This window comes from Athene noctua, chromosome 35 (assembly GCF_965140245.1).
Source record: "Athene noctua chromosome 35, bAthNoc1.hap1.1, whole genome shotgun sequence".
Taxonomy (NCBI): Eukaryota; Metazoa; Chordata; class Aves; order Strigiformes; family Strigidae; genus Athene; species Athene noctua.
This window is the reverse complement of record NC_134071.1, coordinates 1,105,011-1,128,934: the sequence shown is the minus strand read 5'-3', so window position 1 is coordinate 1,128,934 and position 23,924 is coordinate 1,105,011. Positions and strand designations below refer to the sequence as shown.

Sequence of the window (23,924 nt, the reverse complement as noted above, 5' to 3'; positions counted from 1 at the left end):
ACGCATGCGCGGGGAGGCGGAGAGAGGCGGGGAGCGCGCGGCGGGAAAAAGGGGCGGGGAAAAGACAAAGGGCGTGGCCAAGGGGCGGCCACGGCGGCAGGATACGGGGGAGTGGGGGGGGGGGCCTGGAAACAGCTGTTGGGGGGGGGGGGGGGGGTGTGAGGGGCCTGGAAACGGCCACGGAGGGGTCGGGGGGGTCTCCGGGGGGGTTCGGGGGTGCGGGGGGGCCCCCCCGCCCCCCGGCAGCGGTTGTGGCGGTCCCGGGGCCCCCCCGGCGCTGGCCAGGGGGGGTGTGTGGGGGGGGGTCTGGGGGTTCAGGGGGGCGGGGGGCAGGGAACCCCCCCCTGGAGTGCCCTCGGGAAGGGGCGGGGCTCGGCTGCCCGCGGTGGGGGGGCGTGGCCTAGCCGTAGAGGGCGTGGCGTATGTCTGGGAACGGTTTTTTCCTGGCTGGGAGCCAGGAGGGGGCGGGGACAGGGCGTGGCCAGAGAGGAGGGGGGGTGTGTGGGCGGGGCTTAGGGGCCCGCGCTGGGGGGGGCGCGGGGGCGCTTGGCGGCGGTCCAGGGGCGGGGTTAAAGGGCCGGTGGGGGGCGTGGCCAGGGCGGGGGGCGTTGGCCGGCGGCCAATGGAGGGGGCGTGTCCCGAGGGGGGCGTGTCCGGGGGGAGGGGGCGTGTCCGGGGAGGGGGCTCGGCGCGGTGGGTGCGGGCGCGCAGAGGGCGGCGGCGGCGGCGGCGGCCATGGACGGGCGGCCCGGGGCGAGGTACCGGGGCAGGATCGGGCCCCCGGGCGCGGGGGGGGGCAGCACCCGGTGTCCTGGCAGCAGGGGGGGGGGCGGTCCCGTGGCAGGGACCCCGCGGAGGGGGCAGGATCGGGCCCCCGGGGGGGGGTGTGGTTCAGGATCCCCCCCCCCTCTCCTGCAGAGGGGGGTCCCGGGGGGGTGAAGCGGAGTCAGACCCTGGGGGGGTCCCGGGGGTGGTTGTTGGGGGGAGGGGGCAGGATCCGGCCCCTTCCCTTGGGGCGGGGGGGGGGGGCAGGGCGCGGTCCCCTGGGGGGCGCCGGCCCCTCCAAAGGGGGGTCCCGGGGGTGGTTGTTGGGGGGCGGGGGCAGGATCCGGCCATTTGGGGGGGGGCGTGTGACACCCACTAATGAGTGGGGGGGGTTGGGGGAGGGGCAGCTGTGGGTGCTTGTGAGTGTCCTCGTGCGAGCTGGGGGGGTGTCCCTGTGCACCCCACGTGTCGGCACGAGGCTGGGACGCGGCCTCATGCACGAGCCTCGTGTGAGCCTCGTGTGAGCCTCGTGTGTCCCCGTGTGAGCCCCGTGTGAGCCTCATGTGTCCCCGTGTGAGCCTCGTGTGAACCTCGTGTGTCCTGTGTGAGCCTCGTGTGAGCCTCGTGTGTTTTTGTGCCTCCTCGTGTGTCTAGCGTGAGCCTCGCATGTCCCATATGAGCCTTGCGTGTCCCAGTGTGAGCCTCGTGTGAGCCTCATGCATCCTTGTGCCTCCTCGTGTGTCCCCGTGTGAGCCTCGTGTGAGCCTTGTGTGAGCCTCATGCCTCCGTGTGCCTCCTTGTGCGTCCCTATGTGAGCCTCATGTGCGCCTTGTGCGAGCCTCGTGCAGGGGTGTGCGAGCTGCGTGCTGTCCTTGTGCAAACTGCATGTGAGCCGTGTGTGAGCCTTGTGTGTCCTCGTGCCTCCTCGTGCGAGGCCCGTGCCAGCCCAAGAAATGGGGGGGGGTGGGACACTGGATTTCCCACCCGGTGCACACGTGTGTGCGAGGACCTGCGGTGCCCCTCGCCCCGGTGAGGGGACCCACGTGTGTATGGTTCTGATCCCAGTTAGAGATGGTTCTGGTCCCAGTTGGAGCTTGGTTCTGGTCCCAGTTAGAGCTCATACTGGTCCGTTAGAGTTTGGTTCCGGTCCCAGTTAGAGCTTATTTTAGTCCCAGTCAGTGCCCGGTTCTGGTCCCAGTCAGTGCCCGGTTCTGGTCCCAGTCAGTGCCCGGTTCTGGTCCCAGTTAGAGCTCGGTTCTGGTCCCAGTTAGTGTTTAGCTCTGGTCCCAGTCAGTGCCCGGTTCTGGTCCCAGTTAGTGTTTAGCTCTGGTCCCAGTCGGAGCCTGATACTGGTCCCCGTCCAGTTCCTCCCAGTTCTCCCAGTGCCGCCACAGGTGGGGAGGGGGGGGGGAGGGGGGTTGGGCAGCCTGTCCCGGGCGGGAGCTGCCAGCGCACGTGTGGGCTGGCCCCTCATTTTCATACATTAGCATACATCCTCATGCATTAGCGTGGGCACGCCCCCTCGGTGGGTTCCCCCCCCCCCGCTCCATGTCCCCCGGCCGCGGCCCCCGGGCACCGCGCCAGGGACAGGAACAGCCCGTCCCGGCCGCACGCACGCACCCCAGACACGCACCCGGCCACGCACACACAGACACACGGGCACACGGGCACACGGACACACGGGCACACGGACACACGGGCACACGGGCACACGGGCACACGGGCACACACACACCGACACACTGACACACACACAGACACACCCCCCAACATACACACACACATACATGCCAGCAGACACACACGGACACACCAACACACGGACACACACGGACACACGTGGACACACAGAGACACACTGACAAACACACATGCACACACCAACACACGCACACACACACCTCAACACACTCCGACACACAGACACGCCCCCAGACACACACACCCCGAGACACACACCGACACCCTGGACACACACCCACACCCACACCGACAAACACACAGACACACACACACATGCACACACCAACACACACCCCCCGACACACCTCCACGGACACACAGAGTGACACACACACCCCCCGACAAACACACGGACACACACACGGGGACACACACAGAGCGACACACACACACACACTGACAAACACACATGGACACACCCCCACACAGACACACCCACACAGCAACACACACACCCCCCCCCCCCAGACACACCCCCCCCCCCCCCCCGACAAACACACAGACACACCCACAGACACACACCCACACACACACCCTGACACACCAACACCCCCCCCACACGTCGCCCCCCCTGTGTCCTGGCAGCTCCCGGTGCCCCCGTGGTGATGCTGTTGGTGTCACCGGCTGTGCCTGCGCCCCTGGGGGTGGGTGCAGGGTGGGTGCCAGTTGGGTGCCCGGGGTGCAGGGTGGGGGCCCGGGGTGCCAGTTTGGTGCAGGGTGGGTGCCCGGTGGGTGCCCAGGGTGCCAGTTGGGTGCCCGGGGTGCAGGTTGGGTGCTTGGGGTGCAGGTTGGGTGCCCAGTGGGTGCCTGGGGTACAGGTTGGGTTCAGGGTGGGTGCCAGTTGGGTGCCCCAGGGTGCAGGGTGGGTGCCCGGCAGGTGCTTGGGGTGCAGGGTGGGTGCTTGGGGTACAGGTTGGGTGCCCGGGGTGCAGGTTGGGTTCAGGTTGGGTTCAGGTTCAGTGCCCGGGGTGCAGGTTGGGTGCCCGGGGTGCAGGTAGGGTGCTCCCCGCGTCCCCGGGCGGCGTCGGGGGGACTCCCCCGAGCACCCATGGGTGCCGCCGGGTGCCGCCAGGTCCACGCCGGAGCTGCGGAAGGAGCGCTCGCGGGACGCGGCGCGGTGCCGGCGCAGCCGGGAGACGGAGGTGTTCTACCAGCTGGCGCACACCCTGCCCTTCGCCCGCGGCGTCAGCGCCCACCTGGACAAGGCCTCCATCATGCGCCTCACCATCAGCTACCTGCGCGTGCACCGCCTCCTGGCCGCCGGTGAGCCCGCGGGCCGCCGGGCCCCCAAAACACCCGGGGAACCTCCCGGGACCCCCCAAACCCCCGCAGGACGTCCTGGGACCCCAAAACACCCGCAGGACCTCCTGGGACCTCCCGGGGCCTCCAAACACCTGGGCGACCCCCTGGGGCCTCCTTCTGGGGTCTCCTGGGACCCCCAAACACCAGGGGAACCTCTTGGGACCCCCCAAAACACCCGCGGGACCTCTTGGGACCCCCCAAAACACCCGCAGGACCTCCCGGAGCTTCTTGGGGGCTCCCGGGACCCCCCAAACACCTGTGGGACCTCCTGGAGCCCCCAAACACCCACGGGACCTCCTGGGGCCCCCAAAACACCCGGGGAACCTCTTGGGACCCCAAACACCCGGGGAACCTCCTGGGACCCCCCAAAACACCCGCAGGACCTCCTGGGGCTTCTTGGGGGCTCCCAGGACCCCCCAACAAACACCCCTGGAACCTCCTGGGACCCCCCAAACCTCTGTGGGACCTCCCGGGGCTCCCCAAACACAAGAGGAACCTCCCGGGACCCCCAAACACCCGCAGGACCTCCTGGGGCTTCTTGGGGGCTCCTGGGACCTCCCGGGGCCCCCAAACACCTATGAGACACCCCCCCCCGGGGTCTTCTAGGACCCCCAGAGCACCCATAGGTCCCCTCAGCACCATGGGGACCCCTGACCCCCCCCGACCCCCCCGCAGGCGCCTGGGCGGCGGCGGCCGAGGAGGTGGACGGGTGTTACCTGAAGGCGCTGAGCGGCTTCGTGATGGTGCTGAGCGAGGCGGGGGACATGATCTTCCTCTCCGAGAACGTCAACCGCCTGCTGGGGCTCAGCCAGGTGGGGTTTGGGGTTTGGTTTTTGGGGGGGGGGGGGCTGGGGGGGGCAGCACCCCACGACTCTGCGAGGTGAGGGGCCCCGGGGCACCCGTGGAGGTGATGGAAGGGGGGGCGGGGGGAGAATGGCTGCTGTCAGGGTGCTGTGCGGGGGTGCTGGTGTGAAGCCCCCCCTGTGTCCCCCCCACCCCATCACACGCCCCCCCCCCCCCCGTGTGTGTGTGTCCCCCAGCTGGAGCTGATCGGCCACAGCGTCTTCGACTTCGTGCACCCCTGTGACCACGAGGAGCTGCAGGACGTGCTCAGCCCCCGGCAGGGTGAGACCCCCGGGACCCCCCCAGCACCACGGGACCCCCCAAACACACCTGGGACCCCCCCCACACCCCTGACACCCCCCCCCAGCACCACGGGACCCCCCAAACACACCTGGGACCCCCCCAACGCCCTGACACCCCCCCCAGCACCACGGGACCCCCCAAACACACCTGGGACACCCCCCCCCCAATGCCCCTGACACCCCCCCAGCACCCCCAGACTCTCTGGGAACCCCCAAAACACCCCTGAGCCCTCCCCCCAGCACCCCAGCACTGCCCTGGGACCCCCCCGAACACCCCTGAGCCCCCCCCCAGCACCCCAGCACTGCCCTGGGACCCCCCCCAGCACCCCTGAGCCCCCCCCAGCACCCCAGCACTGCCCTGGGACCCCCCCGAACACCCCTGAGCCCCCCCCCAGCACCCCAGCACTGCCCTGGGACCCCCCCGAACACCCCTGAGCCCCCCCCAGCACCCCAGCACTGCCCTGGGACCCCCCGAAACACCCCTGAGCCCCCCCCATCAGCCCTGGGCCTCCCCTCGGACCCCCGAGCACCCCCCCCCGAGCCCCCCCTGACCCTGACCCCCCCAGCGGTGCCGCGGCGGCGGGGGGAGCGCTCGGGGCGCAGCTTCTCCCTGCGGATGAAGAGCACCCTGACGGGGCGCGGGCGCTGCCTCAACCTCAAGGCGGCCTCCTGGAAGGTGGGGGGACACGGGGGGACACGGGGGGACACGAGGGGGTCACTGGGACCTGGGGGTTTGAGGCGGGGACACAGGGGGGACATGGTGGGGAGACATGGGAGGACATGGGGGGACACAGAGCTACATGTGCGGGGACATAGGGGACTTGTGGGGGCACGGGGGGGGACATGGGGGGTGTGGGGGGCCATGAGGAGTTGTGGGGGGCCATGGAAAAAAATGGGGGGGACACTGGGGGGGTGTGCGCAGAGACACAGTGATGGGGAGCGGGGACAGGCACACACAGAGCACCGGGGGGTCCCGTCAGGCTTCTGGGGTGTCGTGTCCCGTCCCCCCGCCCAAAAACTGCGGGGTGTCCCCCCCCCCCCCGCCAGGTGCTGCACTGCGCGGGGCACATGCGGTCGTACGCGGGGGCCGGGGGGGGCGACCCCCCCCTGCGGTGCCTGGTGCTGATCTGCGAGGCCATCCCCCACCCGGGGGCCATCGAGACCCCCCTGGGCTCGGGCACCGTCCTCACCCGCCACTCCATGGACATGAAGTTCACCTACTGCGACGACAGGTGGGGCCCCCCCAAACACCCCCCGGGGTCCCAGGGCCCCCCAAAAACACCCCCCGGGACCCCAGCGCCCCCCAAAACATACCCCCTGGGACCCCAGCGCCCCCCAAAAACACCCCCCGGGACCCCAGCGCCCCCCAAAACACCCCCTCGGGGTCCCAGTGCCCCCCCAAAACAACCCCGGATCCCAGCGCCCCCCCAAAACACCCCCTTGGATCCCACGCCCCCCAAAACACACCCCCGGGACCCCAGCACCCCCAAAAACACCCCCCTGAGACGCAGCACCCCAAACCCTTTAGGAACACCCCAAGAACCTCTCGGGTCCCCCCTCAACTCCATAAGTGCCCCCCAGGGCCCATTAGGAGCACCCCAGGACCCCATAGGGCCCCCCCCAAACTCCCCCAGGACCCCAAGAGCCCCCAAACCTTCTCGGCGCCCCCCTTGACCCCATAAGTGCCCCCCAGGGCCCCTTACGGGCACCCCAGGACCCTAAAAGCCCCCCAAAACTCCCCCAGGGCGCCAAGAGCCCCCTCCAGACCCTTTTGGGGCCCCCCTCAACCCCATAATAGCCCCCCAGGCCCCTTAGGGGCACCCCAGGACCCCATAGGGGACCCCCGGCCCCCCCGGGGACGGGGAGGGGGGGGGAGCCCCCCGGCTGAGTTGGGGTGCGCAGGATCGGGGAGGTGGCGGGTTACGCCCCCGAGGAGCTGCTCGGCTGCTCCCTCTACGAGTACGTCCACGCCCTCGACTCCGACACCCTCAGCAGGAGCGTGCACACCCGTGAGTGCCCCCCAAAACCCCCCGGCACCCCAACATCCCCCCCCCAGCACCCTGGGAACCTCGAGATCACTCTGGGAACCCCAGCGTCCTCCTGGGAATAACGGTGTCCCCCCTGGGCACCCCAATAACCCCCTGGGCACCCCAACATCCTCCTGGGAACCCCAACTCCCCCCCTGGGCACCCCCATATCCCCCCCTGGGACAGCCCTGGGCACCCCAACATCCTCATGGGAACCCCAACATCCCCTCTGGGGCACCCTTGGCACCCCAACACTCCCTTGGGCACCCCAATATCCCCCCTGGGAACCCCAACATCCCCTCTGGGGCACCCTTGGCACCCCAACACTCCCTTGGGCACCCCAATATCCCCCCTGGGAACCCCAACATCCCCTCTGGGGCACCCTTGGGCACCCCAACACTCCCTTGGGCACCCCAATATCCCCTCTGGGAACCCCAACATCCCCTCTGGGGCACCCTTGGGCACCCCAACACTCCCTTGGGCACCCCAATATCCCCCCTGGGAACCCCAACATCCCCTCTGGGGCACCCTTGGGCACCCCAACACTCCCTTGGGCACCCCAATATCCCCCCTGGGAACCCCAACATCCCCTCTGGGGCACCCTTGGGCACCCCAACACTCCCTTGGGCACCCCAATATCCCCTCTGGGAACCCCAACAACCCCTCTGGGGCACCCTTGGGCACCCCAACACCCCCCTGGGTACCTCAATATCCCCCCTGGGTGCCACCATATCCCCCCTGGGGCACCTCTGGGCACCCCAACACCCCCTCGGGCTCTCCCCCCGGGGCACCCCGACCCCCCCAGGGTTACCCACGGGGCGGGTGCCCCCCCGGCAGTGCTGAGCAAGGGGCAGGCGGTGACGAGCCAGTACCGGTTCCTGGCCAAGCGCGGGGGGTTCCTGTGGGCGCAGACCCAGGCCACCGTCATCGCCAACAGCCGCAGCGCCCAGCCCGAGGGCATCGTCTGCCTCCACTTCGTCCTCAGGTTGGGGGGGCCCGGGGGGTCCTGGGGGGGGCCCTGGGTGCCCGTTGTGGCGTCGGTGCTGCTTTGAGGGCTGGAGGGGGGGGGGAGTACCCCCAGAATTCCAGCACCAAATCTGGTTATTCTGGGGGGCAGCGCCCTGGGCTGGGTGCTTGGAGCAGGGGGGGAGCTGCACCCCTGTATTCAGTGCCGGGGGGGGTCAGCACCCCAAATTTTACAGTTCACGTGGTCAGAGGGGGGGTGCACCCCATAAATGATGCCTGGGGGGGCTGCACCCCAAATCCTAGACCCCGTATCCAGTGCCTGGGGGGGTCAGCACCCCAAATTTTACAGTCCACATGGCCAGTGGGGGGGTGCACCCCTTAAATGATGCCGGGGGGGGGCTGCACCCCAAGTTTTACCCTCCATATCCAGTGCCTGGGGTGAGGGGGGGGGGGTCAACACCCCAAACCCGGTACCCTGCTGCAGCCCCCATTTTTAGGGGGTCGGGGGGGGGGGGGTTGTGTCTGCCCCGTGGGGGTCCCCAACCCACGGGGGGGCTGACGGGGCCCCCCCACAGCCGCGTGGAGCAGCGGGGGGTGGTGCTGTCGCTGGAGCAGACCCAACGCCGGGGTGAGGGGCGCCGCCTGCCCCCCCCCGCCCCCGGCCCCGACACCCCCGACGCCGTCTTCAACCTCAGCCTCGGTGGGCACTGGCTGCGGCAACTGGGAGCACTGGGAGGGGGGCACTGGGAGGCGGGGGGGGGGTTACTGGGAGCACTGGGAGGGGATTATGGGGACACTGGGGCTTGGGGGGGACACACACAGGGGGTCAGCTGGGAACTTGGGGGTCTGGGGGGGAATCCCTGGGGTGCTGGGGGGGGTCTGGGGGTCCCCAGCCCCCTGTGATGGTGTGGGAGGGGTGGGGGGTCCGCGGGTGCTGGGGGGGGATTTTGGGGTCCCCCACCCCACAATAACGGCTGGGACAGGGGTGGGGGGCCCGCGGGTGCTGGGGGGGGTCTGGGGGGGGATTTTGGGGTCCCCCACCCCATAATAACGGCTGGGACAGGGGTGGGGGGCCCGCGGGTGCTGGCTTTCGTGCGCCCGGCCCACGTCCCCGAGGCCGCGCTGCAGCGGGACCCCCGGCGCTTCTGCTCCCCCGAACTCGCCCGTCTGCTCGCCCCCATCTTCGACCCCCCTCCCGCGCCCCCTCGCCGCCGGCCCCGCAGCCCCTCCCCGGTGAGTCCAGTCTTGGGGTTATGGGGGGGGGGGCTGTCCCAGCCAGGTTATGGGGTGTCTAGGGGGGTCCCTGGGGGAATATGGGTGGTCCTGGGGGTCCTTTGCAAGCTTGGGGGGGTCTGGGGGAATATGGGGGGTTCTGAGGGTCCTTTGCATGCTGAGGGGGTCCTGGAGGGGTTCCTGGGGAAAGTGGGGGTTCCCTGGGGAAATATGAGGGGTCCTGGGGGTCCTTCACAAGCTTGGGGGGCTTCTGTGGAAAGTTGGGGGAGCGCGGGGGGAATATTGGGGGTCCTGGGGGTCCTTCACAAGCTTGGGGGGCTTCTGGGGAAAGTTGGGGGGGCGCGGAGGGAATTTTGGGGGTCCTGGGGGTCCTTCACAAGCTGGGGGAGTTCCTGGGGAAAGTGGGGGGGTCCCTGGGGGAATGTGGGGGAGTTCTGGGGGTCCCTGAGGGGATGTTGAGGATCCTGAAGGAATGGGGGGGGGGGGCAGTTTGGTCCTGGCGGCGTCCTGTCCATGCTGGGGGGTGTGGGGGGGCTGGGGGGGGGGGGCAGGTCTGTTGTCCTGGGAGGTTTTTTTGGGGGGTTCACGGCTCTGTGTGTGTGTGTGTCCTCGCAGCCCCCCGGGGACGAGCTGCTGTTCGAGGTGCAGAAGCTGTTTGCGGGGAGCCCGGGCCCCGGCACCGCCCTGCAGGTACCGGGGGGGCTGGTGGGAGCTCCCCCCGTGCCCCGGGACACGGCGGGGGGTGACACTGCCCCCCCGTGTCCCCCCCCAGGCGTCCCCCATGGACCTGGCCATGCTGGCTCCCTACATCCCCATGGACGGCGACTTCCAGCTGGGCGGGGCCGAGCCGCCGCGGGGGCGTGGCCTCCGCCCTCCAGGACACGCCCTTTCCGCAGCGGCCACGCCCCCGCCGCGACCCCGCGCTCGCAGCTTCCCCGGACGAAGCTCCGCCCTTTCTCGCCCTGGCCCCGCCCTCCCGCGTTGGGGCAGCGACCCCGCCCTTGGCCCCGCCTCGGCGCCACGCCCCGGCAGGAAAAGGTGGGCGTGGCCTATGCCGGAGGGGCGGGGCTAATGGGGGAATATTTGGGACTAGCGGGGGGTGGGCGTGGCTTCACGGGGCGGGGGCTTGTGCGAGTGGGCGGTGCCGGAGGGAGGGGGGCGGGGCTTTGCGGGTGGGTAGGGTTGGATTGGGAGGGCGGTGGCGGCGGCGGGGGGGCGAGGGCGGGGTCGGGGGGAGGGGGCGTGGTTTTCGCGGGAGGGGGCGTGTCGGTGGGCGTGTCGTGCCCGCGGTGTGACGGTGCCGCGCAGGGCGCGGGAGCCGAGCGGGGAGGACGCGGGGGCCCCCCTGAAGCGCCCCGAGCTCGACCCCCACCTGCCGCCCCCCCTCGGCCTGGTACGGGGGGACACGCGGGGGGGGCGGGGGGGAAGGGGACACGGGTGGGGGGGTGGCGGGTGGGGGGGGTGTGGGGGGACACAGGGAGGGGAGGAGGGGAAAAGGGGGGTGCGGGAGGGGGGAGGGACACGGGGGAGGCGGGAGGGGGCAGCGGGTGGGGAGGGGGGAAAGCGGGGTGCCCTGTCCCCATGGCCCCCCCCACACACTCCGTGTGTCCCCCCCCCGCCCCCGTGTCCCCCGCAGGGGCTGCTGCTGAGTGGGGAGGACCCCCCAGGAATGAGCCCCCCCCTGGGGCAAGAGCCGCCCCTCGGTGAGAGGGGGGGGAGCACCCATAATGGGGGACGGGGGGGGTGATGGGGGAACCCCAAAACCGGGCGGGGGGGGGATAATGGGGGTTTAAAATGATAACGGGGGGGGGGTGTCAGTGTGGGGGAGACCCTCAAAACTGGGGGGGGGGTGTGAAAATAGGACCCCAATAACAGAGGTGAAATGGGGGGGGCACAGATTTGAGTGGGAAAGTGGGAGGGTCCCCAAAATTTGGGGGGGCACAACTAAAGGTGCTGGGGGTATAAGGGGGGGGACACACACCCCGATAATGTGTGTGTCCCCCCCCCGTCTTGCAGCGCTGCTGGCTGATGGCCTGACCCTGCCGGGGGCCCCCCTGCACCCCCCCATGGGGCCCCCCCAGGAGGAGACTGAGGGGCGCCCAGCGGGGCCCCCCCAGGGCACGTGTCTGGAGAGAAACTGAGGGGCGGGGCCTCCCCCCCCCCCCCCCCCCCCCCAAAAAATAACCCAGCAGTGGGTCCAAACCAATGACACCCCCACACACACCTCGAAGGGGACCCCAAAAAACAGCCCCCCCCAAAAAAAAAACCTCAAAGTGGGGGGGGCCCAAACACCGACCCCCTGATACCCAGTGGGGGACCCTAAAAAGAAGAAAAAAGCCCCCCCCCATAAATTGGGGGGGGGCCCCAACCTGGCACACAGTGGGATCCCCCCAAACCTTCATCCTGGGGGGTCACCAAAAGCCGTGACCCCTCCCACAGAGCCTGGGGGGGGCCCCTGGTGTCCCCCCCCCATTTAACCCCCCCTTGACCCCCCCCTCCAGGCCCCTGTTCCCTGAGGGGGGGTTTGAGTGACCCCCTGGAATGGGGGGACGCCCCCCCACTGTTTTCCCCCCCCCCCCCCAATTTGGGGGCCTGATGCCCCCACCACCACCACGGGGGGCCTCCCCCAATCCTCCTATGGGGGCCCCCCCGCCCCTCCTACCTCGGCCTGGCCCCCCCCGGGGGGGCTTGGGGGGGAGCCCATCCCCCCACTTGGTGCTGGGCTGAAAATGCCCCTTTGGGGGGGGCCCAGGGACCCCCCCGCCCCTTCCCCCCAAATCTGGGACCACCCCGGCAGCGCCCCCCCCCCCGGGGACCCCCTTTTGTACCGCTCCGTCCTGCGCAGCCCCGGGGCTCCGAGAGACGCGCTCGTGCGAGGGCCTTGGGCCTGATCCTTGTGCGAGAGACATCCTCGTGCAAGGAGCTTGTGCGAGAGCCTTGTGCAAGAGCCACCCTCGTGCAAGAGCCTCATGCACGAGCCACCCTTGCGCAAGAACCTTGTGCAAGAGCCTTATGTGAGGACCTTGTGCAAGAGCCTCGTGCAAGGAGCCATCGTCGTGCAAGAGCCATCCTTGTGCAAGAGCCTTTTGCAAGGACCTTGTGCCTGATCCTTATGAAAGAGCCACGCCTGTGTGAAAGCCTTTGTGAGAGAGCCAGCCTCGTGCAAGAGCCACCCATGGGCGAGAGCCTTGGACAAGAGCCATCCTTGCGCAAGAACCTCGTGCAAGAGCCATCCTTGTGCAAGAGCCTTGTGCAAGGACCTTGTGCCTGATCCTTGTGAAAGAGCCACGCCTGTGTGAAAGCCTTGTGCGAGAGCCAGCCTTGTGCAAGAGCCTCGTGCAAGAGCCACCCATGTGTGAGAGCCTCGTACAAGAGCCATCCTTGCGCAAGAACCTCATGCAAGAGCCATCCTCGTGCAAGAGCCTTGTGCAAGGACCTTGTGCCTGATCCTTGTGCAAGAGCCACCACGCCTGTGCGAGAGCCTCGTGCGAGAGTCCCCCTTGTGCAAGGACCTTGTGCAAAAGCCTTCAGGGAGAGCTGCCCTCGTGCAAGAGCCCCCTCGTGCAAGAGCCCCCCCCCACGTGCCTCCCCCAACCACCCTCGGTCAGCTCTTGTGCCTGAGTGGAGGGGGGGGGGGTGTTGGAGCTTGCACGAGGCTCCCAGCCCTCGCACGACGGCCCTTGCACGAGGGGGGGGGCTGGACGCCGCTGCCCAGAGCCGCTGGGACCCACACGCACACCCCCGCCCCCCCCCCCCGTGCGAGGCCAAGCGCGCCCCTCCCCGCTGCCCCCCAAAATAGCGCTTTGGGGGGGCCCTGTACCACGCCCCCCCCCCCCCCCCCGCCGCCACTTCCTCCCCCCCCCCCCCCCCCCGTGCGCTCGCACACGCTTGTGCACGGGCCGAGGGGGAGGGGGGCTCCCGCTCGTCACACGCACTCGCGCCCCCATGGGGGGTCACACGGGGACACGCCCAGTGTCACCACCCCCTCCCCCGCCATGCTGCCCCCCCCCCCCCCCATCATAAACCTGCTCTGAACCCACCGAGGGCTCCGCCTCTGCCTGGGGGGGACACGGGGGGGACACGGGGACATGGGGGGTGTGACAGGGTCATGGGGACACGGGGGGACACGGGGGACATGGGGGGTGTTACAGGGGGTGTTGGAGACATGGGGGGGACATGAAGGGTTTTGGCGACAAGGGGGGACACGGGGGGTGTTGGGGACAAGGGGGGGACACGGGGGGTTTTGGGGACACGGGGGGGACACAGGGGGACATGGGGGGTGTTGGGGACATGGGGGGGACACGAAGGGTTTTGGGGACAAGGGGGGACATGGGGAGTTTTGGGGACATGGGGGGGACACAGGGGGACATGGGGGGTGTGGGGGACACGGGGGGTGTTGAGGACATGGGGGGACACGGGGGGACATGGGGGATGTTGGAGACATGGGGGGGACACGGGGGGTGTTGACGACATGGGGGGGACCCCCGGCGCATTGGGGACTTGTGGGGACACACGAGGAGGCCGCGGGCCGCGCCGTGTCCGCTCTGGCCCGGCCCGGCCCGTCTCTATGGTGCCCTCGGTCCTCCCGCCCGTCAAGATGAGTCGCCCGGCCCCGCCCGTTTTACGACACTTACCCGCCGGCCCCTCCCCTTCCCGTCCCGCCGTCTTTGCGACAGTCGGCGGCAGCGCTTGGCGGCGCGGCGGGTCGGCGCTCCCGGCGGTTGCCAGGGCGCTTTACGGCCGCGGCGATGGCGGAGGGAGAGCGGGCGGAGAGCGGCGGCGGCGGCGGCCCCGGTCCCGGTCCCGGGCGGCCCCCGAGCGCGGCCGAGCTGGAGCGGGCCGAGGCGCTCAAGACCCGCGCGAACGAGTTTTTCAAAGGTACCGGCGGGGGGGGGGTAATAGGGGGCTGCCAGATAGGGAGCCGTAGGGGGGCAATGAGGGGCGGGGGCTGCCAGATAGGGAGCCGTAGGGGTCAGTGTGGGGCTGGGGGCTGCCAAATGGGGATCTATAGGGGTCAGTGTGGGGCTGGGGCTGCCAAATGGGGATCTGTAGGGGTCAGTGTGGGGCTGGGGGCTGCCAAATGGGGATCTATAGGGGTCAGTGTGGGGCTGGGGCTGCCAAATGGGGATCTAGAGGGGTCAGTGTGGGGCTGGGGCAGCCAAATGGGGATCTATAGGGGTCAGTGTGGGGCTGGGGCTGCCAAATGGGGATCTATAGGGGTCAGTGTGGGGCTGGGGCTGCCAAATGGGGATCTGTAGGGGTCAGTGTGGGGCTGGGGCTGCCAAATGGGGATCTATAGGGGTCAGTGTGGGGCTGGGGCAGCCAAATGGGGATCTATAGGGGTCAGTGTGGGGCTGGGGCAGCCAAATGGGGATCTATAGGGGTCAGTGTGGGGCTGGGGCTGCCAAATGGGGATCTATAGGGGTCAGTGTGGGGCTGGGGCTGCCAAATGGGGATCTATAGGGGTCAGTGTGGGGCTGGGGCAGCCAAATGGGGATCTATAGGGGTCAGTGTGGGGCTGGGGGCTGCCAAATGGGGATCTATAGGGGTCAGAGAGAGCCGGGGGCCGCCGAACCGGGTCTGTAGGGGTGAGGGCGGGGGCTGCGTCCCGCTGACCCCCCGGCGGCCCAGGGAAGGACTACGAGAACGCGGTGAAGTTCTACAGCAGCGCCATCGAGCTGAACCCCGGCAACGCCATCTACTATGGGAACCGCAGCCTGGCCTACCTGCGCACCGAGTGCTACGGCTACGCCCTGGCCGACGCCACGCGCGCCGTGGAGCTCGACAAGAAGTACGTCAAGGGCTACTACCGCCGCGCCGCCAGCAACATGGCCCTGGGCAAGTTCAAGGCCGCCCTCCGCGACTACGAGACGGTGAGGCCGGGCGCCTCGGGGTGCCCCTTGGCATCCCCCCGCTTCCCACACGCACGCACACACACACCCCCCGCTGGTGTCACGTGTGTCCCCCCCTCAGCTCAGGAGAGGTTTGGGGACCCCCTTGGTGTCGGCGTGTCCCCCCCCGAGCTCAGGAGAGGTTTGGGGACCCCCTCGGTGTCGGCGTGTCCCCCCCCGAGCTCAGGAGAGGTTTGGGGACCCCCTTGGTGTCGGCGCGTCCCCCCCTGAGCTCAGGAGAGGTTTGGGGACCCCCTTGGTGTCGGCGCGTCCCCCTCAGAGCTTGGGGAAGCCTTGAGGACCCCCGTGGTGTCAGCCTGTCCCCCCCCTGGACTTGAGGGAGCCTTGGGGACCCTTTTGTCCCCTCCCCCGTGTCAGCATGTTCCCTAGAGCTCGGGGGGGAACACTTGGGGAACCCTCTTGTCACCTCCCAGCATCATCTGATCCCCCAGAGCTGTGGGCACACTTGGGGACCCCCTCGGTCCCCCCCTCCCACCACATCAGTGTGCGCCCCAGAGCTTGGGGACACTTGGGGATTCCCTTGTCCCTCCCAGTGTCCTATCCGCCCCCTGTCCCCTCTCAGGGACACCCCAAGGCATTGGGTGCCGGAGCTTGGGTGGCCCCGTGGCCTTTGTGGGGGGGGGCTCTGGGATGTGGGGGTGTCCCCGTCCCCTGACGTGTGTGTGTGTGTGTCGCCCCCCCCCAGGTGGTGAAGGTGAGGCCCAACGACAAGGACGCGAAGCTGAAGTACCAGGAGTGTCACAAGATCGTGAAGCAAAAGGCCTTCGAGCGGGCGATCGCCAGCGACGAGCACAAACGCTCTGTCGTCGACTCCCTCGACATCGAGAGCATGAGTGAGCGCCCCCCATCCCTCCTCGTGCCCCCCCCCCCCCCGATTAAAAAAACCCACAGGAGGGGTCCCCAGTCGAGGCTCAGAGTCCCCTCTGGGCTGGGAGGGTCGCTGGGGGGACCTTGGGGGTCTCCAGCGAAGGGTCGAGGTCCCTTGGGACGATTCTGGGGGGGCGCTGGGGGTTTCATGAGGGTCTTGGGGTGTTTCCGTAGACATTTTTTGGGGGGGGAGTGAGGAGAGTCCTGGGGGGACCGTGAGTGTCCCCAGTAGGGTCCCCATGGGAGTTGGTGAGGGTCCCCAGCAGAGGTTTGGGGTCCTCGTAAGGGTCTTGGCGGCCCCCTTGAGACCCCCCCAGCGGAGGCGAGGGGTCCCTAGGGGGGTTCTCAGCACCTCGGGGGGCCCTTGGGGAGCTGGGGGGGTCTCCAGGAGGGTGTTGGGGGACCCTGTGAGAGACCCGGGCAGAGCTTTGGGCTACCCAGAAGGGTCCCCGTGAGGGTCCCCAGCAGAGCTTTGGGGTCCCCTTGGGGGTCTTGGGGTCTCCATGAAGGTCCCTGTCAGGGTCTTGGGGTCCCTGTCAGCATCTCAGGGTCCCCATGAGGCTCCCCTTGTGGGTCTCAGGGTCCCCATTTGGGTCTTGATGTCCCCTTGGGGGTCTCAGGGTCCCCATGAGTGTCCTCTTGGTGGTCTCGGAGTCCCCATTTGGGCCTTGATGTCCCCATGAAGGTCTTGGTGTCCCCGTGGGGGGCTCAGGGTCCCCATGAGGGTCCCCTTGGGGGTCTTGGGGTCCCCATTTGGGTCTTGTTGTCCCCGTGAGGGTGTTGGGGTCCCCATGGGGGTCTTGATGTCCCCTTGGGGGTCTCAGGGTCCCCATTTGGGTCTTGTTGTCCCCATGAGGGTCTTGATGTCCCCCTCTGTGGGGACATGGAGGTCTCAGGGTCCCCATGAGGGCTCCCAGCAGAGCTTTGGGGTCCCTGTGAGGGATCCCCAGGAGGCCCTGGGCATTCCTCAAGGGGGGGTGGCTCTTTGTGGGGGACAGACTCATTCCTGCTGTCCCCTCATGTCCTCAGCCAGCACCGGGGTTTGTTTTTTGGTTTTTTTTGTGGGTTTTTTTCCTTCCCGCAGCCATCGAGGACGAGTACAGCGGCCCCAAGCTGGACGGCGGGAAGGTGACGCTGGCCTTCATGAAGGAGCTGATGCAGTGGTACAAGGAGCAGAAAAAACTCCACAGAAAATGCGCCTACCAGGTACCCCAGCGCCCCCCCCCTCCCCTTGTCCCCCCCCAGCTGTCCCCAAGTGCCACTCCCCGCCCCCTTTGTCCCCACAGATCCTGGTGCAGGTCAAGGAGGTGCTGGCCAAGCTCCCCACCTTGGTCGAAACGACGTTGAAGGAGGTGGGTGACCCCTCGTTGCCATCGGGGGGGACACACACACACACAGAGGGGATGTCCCCAAGAGGTGACGTGTGTGTGTGTGTCCCGGTGTGGCAGACGGAGAAGGTGACGGTGTGCGGGGACACGCACGGGCAGTACTACGACCTCCTGAACATCTTCGAGCTCAACGGGCTCCCCTCCGAGGCCAACCCCTACGTATCCCACTGGGGGGGTCGGGGGGGGCGCTGCCGGCGGTGGGGACACTCCGGGTGACACCGAGGGGACGGGGGGGGTGGTTGTTCGGTTGTTTGTTTTTCCCTGAACCGGCCGCAGATATTCAACGGGGACTTCGTGGACCGCGGGTCCTTCTCGGTGGAAGTCATCCTCACGCTCTTCGGCTTCAAGCTGCTCTACCCCGACCACTTCCACCTGCTCCGAGGTAACGCGGGTGACAAACCGGGTTGTCACCGGGCGCCGTGGCGGCGTCACCCGGCTCCGCTGGTAGCGTGGGGGTCACCGGCCTCCCCCCCCCCCCCCCCCAGCCTCGGGGCCTCGTGCCAAGCCGTGGGGCTTTGTCGTCCCCCTGACGGTGTCACGGTGTCCCCACCACCACCCAGTGGTGTCACCGTGTCTCCCTGATGGTGTCGCTGTGTCCCCCCTCCCCGCCGCCTGACGGTGTCACTGTGTCCCCCCAGCGGTGTCACCGAGTCTCCCCTGCTGCTGCCTGGTGTCACCGTGTCCCCTCCCGCCACTGCCTGACAGTGTCACTGTGTCCCCCTGACAGTGTCACTGTGTGTGTCCCCCCCTGCCACCACTCAACGGTGTCACCGCATCCCCCCTGCCACCACCTGAGGGTGTCACCGTGTCCCCCCCTGCCGCCACCTAACGGTGCCACCGTGTCCCTCTAACGGTGTCACTGCATCCCCCCCGCTGCTGCCTGGTGTCACCGTGTCCCCCCACGCCACTGCCTGATGTCACTGTGTGTTCCCCCCGCTGCCTGATGGTGTCACTGTGTCCCCCTGACAGTGTCACTGCAGTCTGGTGTCACCGTGTCCCCCCACCACTGCCTGGTGTCACTGCCTTCCCCCCCGCTGCCTGACGTTGTCACCGCGTCCCCCTGACGTTGTCACCGCGTCCCCCGCCCGCAGGGAACCACGAGACGGACAACATGAACCAGATCTACGGCTTCGAGGGGGAGGTGAAGGCCAAGTACACGGCGCAGATGTTCGCGCTCTTCAGCGAGGTCTTCGAGTGGCTCCCGCTGGCCCAGTGCATCAACGGGAAAGTGCTGGTGAGGGGTCACCCCCCCGCCCCCCCCGGCCCCAACAGCCCCCCGGGGTGCCCTCGTGCAGGGGGAGGGGGTTTGGGGGGGTCCCCGCCCTCCCTGGTGGCGTTTGGGAGGGGTCCCCTCCCTCACTGGACAGTCGGGGTGATCCCCATCCCTGGTGGAGGTTTGGCGGGGGGGGGTGTCCCCATCCCTGGTAGCATTTGGGGGGGGCACCCCCCCTATTATTAATGTCACGCCCCCCTATTATTAATGTCACCCCCCCCTATTATTAATGTCACCCCCCCCATTATTAATGTCACCCCTCCATCACAAGTGCTCTCCCCAGGGTGTTCGGGGGGTCCCTCTTTCCCGCTGGGGGGGGTGCGAGTGGGGGGTGCCCCCCCCCGGCCGTGTGTGTGTGTCCCCCCTCCGCTCCGCTGTCCCCGTGCCACCGTGGCCTCTGTCCCAGATCATGCACGGGGGTCTCTTCAGCGAGGACGGCGTCACCCTCGACGACATCCGCAAGATCGAGCGGAACCGGCAGCCCCCGGACTCAGGTGGGACGCAAACCCCCCCTGTGCCCCCCCCGCCGTGGTGTCACTGTCCCCTCCGAGGGACCCACAGGGGACACTCACCCCCCCCGTGCGCGTCTGTGTGTCCCCCAGGTCCCATGTGTGACCTGCTCTGGTCTGACCCACAACCCCAGGTGAGTTGGCTCCCCTAGACGTGCCCCCCCGTGTCCCCCCCCCCGCCACTTCCCAGCCTCGGGGACAGCCACCGCCGTGTCCCCGAGGCCGCGGTGACGCCGCCGCCCCCCCCAGAACGGCCGCTCGGTCAGCAAGCGCGGGGTCAGCTGCCAGTTCGGGCCCGACGTCACCAAGAGCTTCCTGGAGCGCAACCGCCTCGACTACATCATCCGCAGCCACGAGGTCAAGCCCGAGGGCTACGAGGTGGCCCACGACGGCAAGTGTGTCACCGTCTTCAGTGCCCCCAACTACTGGTGAGTGGCACCGGACCCCGGGGGGGGCGCGGGGGGAGCGACCGCTCCATGGCTTGGGCTCACCCGCGGGGTCCCCTGGCTGTCCCCTGAGATTCATTGTCCCCTCCCTGGTCCTCCAGGTGTCCCCTGAGATTTGGTGTCCCCTCCCTTGTCCCCTGAGTGTCCCCTGAGACTTGGTGTCCCCTCCCTTGTCCCCGGGTGACCCCTGAGCCACTTTGTCCCCTCCCTTGTCCCCAGGTGTCCCCTGAGACTCATTGTCCCCTCCCGGGTCCCCGGTTGTCTTCTGAGACTCATTGTCCCCTCCCTTGTCCCCAGGTGTCCCCTGAGACTCGCTGTCCCTTCCATTGTCCCCAGGTGTCCCCTGAGACTCATTGTCCCCTCCCTTGTCTCCAGGTGTCCCCTGAGTCTCAGTGTCCCCTTAACCAGGTCCCTGAGTTGTCCCCCGAGCCACATTGTCCCCTCCCTGGTCCCTGGGTGTCCCCTGAGACTCGGTGTCCCCTCAGTTGGATCCTTGAGTGTCCCCTGAGCCACATTGTCCCCTCCCTTGTCCTCACATGACCCCAGAGACTCAGTGTCCCCTCAACTCGATCCCCAGGTGTCCCCTGAGCCACATTGTCCCCTCCCTGCTCCCCAGGTGTCCCCTGAGACTTGGTGTCCCCTCAGCTGAGTCCCTGAGTGTCCCCTGAGCCACCTTGTCCCCTCAACCCAGTCCCCAGGTGTCCCTTGTGCCTCAGTTTCCCCCAGGTACCTCCTGTCTCCACCTCCAGGTGTCCCCACATCCTACCTGGGTGTCCCCAAGTGTCCCCAACCCTCGAGTGTCCCCGGGGGGTGGGGAGCATGTTTTAGTGTCCCCAAAAGTGTCCCCAAGTGTCCCCGTCCCCCCCCGCAGCGACCAGATGGGTAACAAGGGCTCCTACATCCACCTGCGAGGCAGCGACCTGCGCCCCGACTTCCACCAGTTCACAGCAGTGGTGAGTCTGGGGGGGGGACACGGGACCCCCCCACTGCCCCCCCCCTCCTTCCCTGCCCACCTGCTGAGTCTGGGACCCCTCAAACCGCCCCCCCCCCCCAACCTGTGACCCCTGAAAAGTGTCCCCAGACACCCCCAAAATCCTGGGGACTGTCACCCTCAAACCTTCACACACCCCCTCCTCAAAAGGCCCCCCCAACCCCACCTTGGACACCCCCCCCCCCCCCCCCCAAAAAAAAACCCCTCCACAGGTTCCTTAAACCTCGCCTCAAACCTGGGGGGCACCCCCTGTCCCCCCTAACCCCTGCCCCTGCCCCCCAGATCCCCCTTAGGCCTTGCTCTGCCCTTCCCCACCTTGGGGGGGGGCTTTAGGGGGGGGTCGGGGATGGGGGGGGGGGGCTATTGGGAGCTCTGGGGCTTATGGGGGGGGGTCTGTAGGGGCTAAGTGGGAGGGCTGGGGTGAATGGGGGGGGTCCTTGGGGGGGGGGGCTCTAGGGAGGGGCAATTACCACCCTGGGGTGGGATTTGGGGGGGGGGGGGGGGGGGCTTTATAGGGGTGTGTTGGGGGGGGTCTGGGGTGATGGGGGGGCTCTAGGCAGGGGTAATTACCCCCCTGGGGTGCAATTTGAGGGGGGGGACTTTATAGGGGGCTATTGGGGGGGTCGTCAGGGGTTGGGGGGGGCTGTGGGGGGGTCTGGGGTGAATGGGGGGGGTCTGGGGTGAAGGGGGAGGGCTCTAGGGATGGGAGGGGCTCTAAGGAGGGGTAATTACCCCCCTAGGGTGCGATTTGAGGGGGGGGAGCAGTTTTGCCCCCCCCCTCACCCCCCCTTTTCTCTCCCCCCCCCGCCGCAGCCTCACCCCAACGTCAAGCCCATGATGTACGCCAACACCCTGCTGCAGCTGGGAATGATGTGACCCCCCCGCGGCCCCCCCCCCGGGTGCCCCCACCCCCCGGCACCCCCCCAGGGGCTTTTTAATATATTGGAAGATTGTATTTATTCCTGCCCCCCCCCCCCGCCCCCCCACCTCCTCCAGTGCTCCCAGTTTGGGCAGGAACTGGGGCTGCACCCCCCGGGGGGGGGTGGTGGGGGGTGTGTGTGTCCTGGGGGGGGTGAGGGGGGGTCACTCTGCCGGCGTTGCCCCCCCCGGGGGGGGGATTTTTGCCCCTTGTTGCCCCTCCTCCAACAAGCAATAGGTGCATGGAGATGGGGGGGGGAGGGGGGGGGTTTTGGGGGGGGGGGTTTGCTCAGGATTTGCCCCCCCCCACCCCCCCGACCCACCCTCCCCGACACCACCCCCCCCCTCCAGGACGTGCCCGCCCCCCCCGCTGGGCGATTTTACCGTCTGTAATTAACGATGTTAAAATAAAGTAATTATTGTAATGGAGGCGGGGCCTCAGGCCTGCGGGGGGGGGGCGCTGTTGCCATGGAGACCGGTGGGGAAGGGGGGGGGCTGTTTCCACGGCAACCAGCGGCCCGCGGCGCGTTGCCATGGCGACGGGAGGAACCAGGGGTGGGGTGGGCGGGGCGAGCTGCGCGTTGCCATGGCGACCGTGCGCCGCCCGCAGCGTAGTGGGCGTGGCTACGGGGAGAGGCGTGTCTTTCGGGATCATGTGGTCACGCCCGCTTCCGGGTTCTTCCCGTCGCCTTGCGGCTCAGCCGCAGCCAATCGGAGCGGCGCTCCCAGCCCGCCGCGTTCCGCTCAGCCAATGAGGAGGCGGCGCACAGCGAGAGCCTTCCGCCGGGGGCGGGGCCAGCGGGAGGGGCGGGGCCAGCGGCCGCAGGAGCCTCCCGCCGCGGTCAGGGGGCGCCACCGGCGTTGCCATGGCGACGGGGGGGGGACGATGTGGGGCGAGGCCACCGGCGTTGCCATGGCGACCAAGGGGATGTGTCAGCGGGTTGCTGTGACAACGGGTCACCGATGGGGGGGCGGGGGGACGGCCCGGGGGTGCTCCCTGACCTGTCCCCGCCGTGACCCCACCATGTCCCCATCTCCGTCACGTCCCCATCGTGTCCCTGCCGTGTCCCTGTCCCCACCATGTCCCTGCTGTGTCCCCATCGTGTCCCCACTGTGTCCCTGTCGTGTCCCCAGTGTCCCCACCATGTCCCCATCTCCATCATGTCCCCATTACGTCTCTGCCGTATCCCGTGTTCTGACATCCCGTGTTACGGCCATGTCCCCACTGTGTCCCCACCACGTCCCTGTCCCCACCGTGTCCCCATTGTGCCCTCACCATGTCCCTGTCCCCACCGTGTCCCTGCTGTGTCCCCATCTCCATCATGTCCTCACAGTGTTCCCACTGTGTCCCCATGCCCGCTGTGTCCCTGCTGTGTCCCCACCATGTCCCTGTCACCACCATGTCCCCACTGTGTCCCTGTCCCCACCGTGTCCCCATTGTGTCCCTGTTGTGTCCCCACTGTGTCCCTGTCCCCACCATGTCCCTGTTGTGCCCCCACTGTGTCCCCACCACATCCCTGTCCCCACTGTGTCCCCATCTCCATCATGTCCCCACTGTGTTCCCGCCGTGTCTCCATCCCCGCTGTGTCCCCATTGTGTCCCTGTTGTGTCCCCACCACGTCCCTGTCCCCGTGTCCCTGTTGTGTCCCCACTGTGTCCCCACTGTGTCCCTGTCCCCATTGTGTCCCTGTCCCCACCATGTTCCTGTCCCCACCGTGTCCCCATTGTGTCCCTGTTGTGCCCCCACTGTGTCCCCACTGTGTCCCTGTCCCCATTGTGTCCCTGTCCCCACCATGTCCCTGTCCCCATCATGTCCCTGCGCTGGTTCCCCCCGCTCCCCTCGCCCTGTCCTGCCCAGGGTGACACGTTTCCTCCTCAGCAATTCCCCCTCGACCCTTTATTTCTTTTTCCTTCTCCACGATCTCTCCGAAGGACTAACACCCCCTCGGAAGCAGCTTCCCGCCTCCCTCCGCATCTTTATGCCTCAGCGAGGGGCGTCCCCGCGCCCCTGTCCGTCCGTCCGTCCGTCCGCAGCCCCTGAGCCCCACCCGAGGCAGCTCAGCCCCACGGCGCTTCCCCGTCGCGCCAACGGGAATCAAAACCGAGGGGGTGACAGAAACGCGACGGCAGGAAACGGCGGCATCCGACCAACAAACAGATTTAATGCGCAGGCGGGTCGAGCCGCCCGCAACGCCCGTCGCCATCAGACCCCGTGAGGAAACCGGGTCCCCGCTCCGGCGCTCAACCTCGCGTCCGGCCAAGGGTGAAGCCGTTTGTCCTCCGCCACCCGTTGGGGGGGTCCCGAGGGCGTTTGGCGTCGGCGACTGCGGGCAGGACCGGGGCGAGGAGGAGCCGGGACAGCCCCTCGCCGGCAGCACCTCGAGTTTGGTGTTTTCTTAAAAAAAAATAAATCCCACCACGAGTGCGGTGGTGTAGCCT

The 23,924-nt window shown here is 68.4% G+C and overlaps 2 protein-coding genes across 5 annotated transcripts; both read left to right on the top strand.

Annotated features, from left to right (window-relative positions):
* Positions 1-690: 690 nt before the first annotated feature.
* HIF3A (hypoxia inducible factor 3 subunit alpha) lies at positions 691-11,346 on the top strand. Of its 3 annotated transcripts, XM_074930780.1 has the most exons (15): positions 691-758; positions 3,581-3,771; positions 4,486-4,622; positions 4,851-4,935; positions 5,522-5,631; positions 6,003-6,187; positions 6,858-6,964; positions 7,820-7,967; positions 8,524-8,648; positions 9,012-9,181; positions 9,797-9,871; positions 9,954-10,219; positions 10,490-10,574; positions 10,818-10,884; positions 11,198-11,346. In XM_074930780.1, the coding sequence occupies exons 1-15, from the start codon at positions 736-738 to the stop codon at positions 11,320-11,322; spliced, it is 1,899 nt and encodes a 632-aa protein (XP_074786881.1). In that variant the 5' UTR covers positions 691-735; the 3' UTR covers positions 11,323-11,346. The 3 variants fall into 3 exon arrangements, 2 of the variants coding, with proteins under 2 accessions (XP_074786881.1, XP_074786882.1); XR_012635430.1 differs by lacking the exon at positions 10,490-10,574; XM_074930781.1 differs by lacking the exon at positions 10,818-10,884.
* Positions 11,347-13,886: 2,540 nt separating this feature from the next.
* PPP5C (protein phosphatase 5 catalytic subunit) lies at positions 13,887-21,694 on the top strand. 2 transcript variants are annotated; one of them, XM_074930721.1, is made up of 13 exons: positions 13,889-14,059; positions 14,813-15,054; positions 15,779-15,926; positions 17,045-17,166; positions 17,247-17,312; positions 17,409-17,507; positions 17,625-17,730; positions 18,440-18,582; positions 19,028-19,115; positions 19,224-19,264; positions 19,380-19,558; positions 20,448-20,529; positions 21,381-21,693. In XM_074930721.1, exons 1-13 carry the CDS (start codon positions 13,930-13,932, stop codon positions 21,441-21,443), a joined length of 1,509 nt encoding a protein of 502 aa, XP_074786822.1. In that variant the 5' UTR covers positions 13,889-13,929; the 3' UTR covers positions 21,444-21,693. The 2 variants fall into 2 exon arrangements, with proteins under 2 accessions (XP_074786823.1, XP_074786822.1); XM_074930722.1 differs by lacking the exon at positions 17,247-17,312 and having other exon boundaries at positions 13,887-14,059; positions 21,381-21,694.
* Positions 21,695-23,924: the final 2,230 nt, after the last annotated feature.